The 2,217-nt window shown below is 48.3% G+C and overlaps 1 protein-coding gene across 1 annotated transcript in view; it reads right to left on the bottom strand.

Moving 5' to 3' along the window:
• Positions 1 to 2,203, bottom strand: part of LOC116465124 (tenascin-X-like) — a gene marked incomplete at its 3' end in the record, with an annotated part of 5,888 nt that extends 3,685 nt beyond the window's left edge. The window contains exon 1 of the mRNA XM_058435246.1: positions 2,025 to 2,203. Within this exon, the coding sequence (XP_058291229.1) occupies positions 2,025 to 2,088 (64 nt within the window). The remainder of the gene's footprint in view (positions 1 to 2,024) is intronic.
• Positions 2,204 to 2,217: the final 14 nt, after the last annotated feature.

The following is a 2,217-nucleotide window of genomic DNA, read 5'->3' as shown; positions in this document are numbered from 1 at the left end:
TCCAGCCTGGGCAACAGAGTGAGACTCGGTCTCCTGGAAAACTTGAAAAAAAAAAAAAAAGAAAGAAATTCTGGGCTACAGCAATTAATAATCAAGTGTGGGGTGGGGATGGGGTAGCAATACAGCTGGAACAGGAGGGGCAGGGGTGGGTCCCTCAGCCTGTCCTCTGTCAGTTCTGTGGTTCCCCACAGTGGGGATAGGAACACAAAGCTGAACGTGGACCAGAACAGCTTACTTCCAGAGTGTGAATTTTTCTAATGTTCATTTTCCAATAATTTCCCTATTCCCCCTGTTTCCCAACACTCAGATGGTCCTCTGAACACGCATATGGAAATAAGGCCTCTACCCCAGGAATCAGGGATGCCGAGCGAGAGTGCTTCCTCTGTCTGGATGGCCTTTGGGAGATGAGCTCGCACCTCACTTGGTGTCACAGAGGTGGCGACCTGCCCTGCAAGAGACCGCCTCTCAGCAGGGCTGATTCTTCCCCATCAGTAGGAATTCTCGAAAAATACTCTAAACCAGGCATAACAACCTGGCTGAGGATGACTTAGAAAAGGCAGCCTGACTGAACATTTGGAATTCAATTCACCTCATGATCCCCACCCCTCCAATTTCTTATGGACTAGAAATTTTGAACTTTCTCATAATTAGAAATGAAATAAGTCTGGCTGGGTGCAGTGGCTCATGCCTGTAATCCCAGCACTTTGGGAGGCCGAGGCAGGCAGATCACCTGAGGTCAGGAGTTTGAGACCAGGCTGACCAACATGGAGAAACTCCATCTCTACTAAAAATACAAAATTAGCCGGATGTGGTGGCACATGCCTGTAATCACAGCTACTCGGGAGGCTGAGGCAGGAGAATCGCTTGAACTCAGGAGGCAGAGGTTGCAGTGAGCTGAGATCATGCCATTGCACTCCAGCCTGGGTGACAAGAGCGAAACTTCATCTCAAAAAAAAAAAAAAAAAAAAAAAGAAGGAAATTAATGAAATAAGCCACAAGAGTGATAGGGGAGTAGGACAGATGGAGTGTAAAGAAGGAGAAGACATTATATATTTTCTCTTTTCCCTTTCCCTGATTGTAAAAGAAATGTTTGCCATTTAAGAAAATTTGGACTATGCAGAATAGAATAATACAGAAAAAAAATGTGCTGGAACATTCTATTCTATATAACAAATCATGCAACCCGTGGGATGTGTTTCTTTCCAGTTTTCTTGTCATGCCTGTTACTTTCAAATGGTTGTGATTAGCATCCTTACAAAAATCTGGGCTGCTTTTTCTTCTTTTTTGAGACTGAGTTTGGCGCTATTAGCCAGGCTGGAGTGCACTGGTGATCTCGGCTCACTGCAACCTCTGCCTCCTGGGTTCAAGCAATTCTCGTGCCTCCACCTCCCAAGTAACTGGGATTACAGGCATGTGCCACCATGTTGGCTAATTTTTGTAGTTTTAGTAGGGATGGGGTTTCACCATGTTGGCTAGGCTGGTCTGGAACTCCTGACCTCAGGCGATCAGCCCGCCTCGGCCTCCCAAAGTGCTGGGATTACAGGCGTGAGCCACTGTGCCCAGCCTAGGCTCTCTTTTTTCAATGTAACATTATAAAGTAAGGGTCTTATGTTAAAACATTTCAGTGGTGGCATAATAGCTCTTTTTATAGATGTTGCCTAAATTATTTAGTCATCCCAACGTGGTCTGACGTTGGGTTGTTTCTCTTGTGTGCATTTGTGTATGTGGTTATAACAAAGAAAGCTGTGATTAAGATGGAAAGAAAGGAAAATTCTCGTAAGTCAGGCTTGGTGTGCACCTGACATATTTCACTCTTGGAGGTTATCAGTGGTTGACCATTAGAGGGAGGCCACGCCAAAGTGAACAAGCAAACCGCTAGCATAGGCCACAGCCACAGGGCACAGAGGGAGGGCAGGACACAGGAGACAAGTCTGGACCCACAGGGCTTGGTGAAAGGGCACAGCAGTGAACCAGGTACCCATGAGGGAAAGGTGGTTACCCCCGAGACCCCAAGCAGTACTCACCAGTCACGCCCACGGTGGACACTGGGCCCACGCGCCTCCCCTCGTGGAGGCCATACAGGTGCATCTTGTATTTGTGCCCAGGCTCCAGGCCCCCCACGGTGACCTCGTTCTCCTCGCCCCCAACACGCACCACCTGGGGCCGCCCGTCCCTGTCCTTGTACTGCACGGTGAAGGAGTCGAAGCGACCCTGGGG

Source organism: Hylobates moloch, unplaced genomic scaffold (genome assembly GCF_009828535.3).
Source record: "Hylobates moloch isolate HMO894 unplaced genomic scaffold, HMol_V3 SCAFFOLD_3266, whole genome shotgun sequence".
Lineage (NCBI taxonomy): Eukaryota > Metazoa > Chordata > Mammalia > Primates > Hylobatidae > Hylobates > Hylobates moloch.
This window is presented reverse-complemented; position numbering and strand designations above follow the sequence as displayed.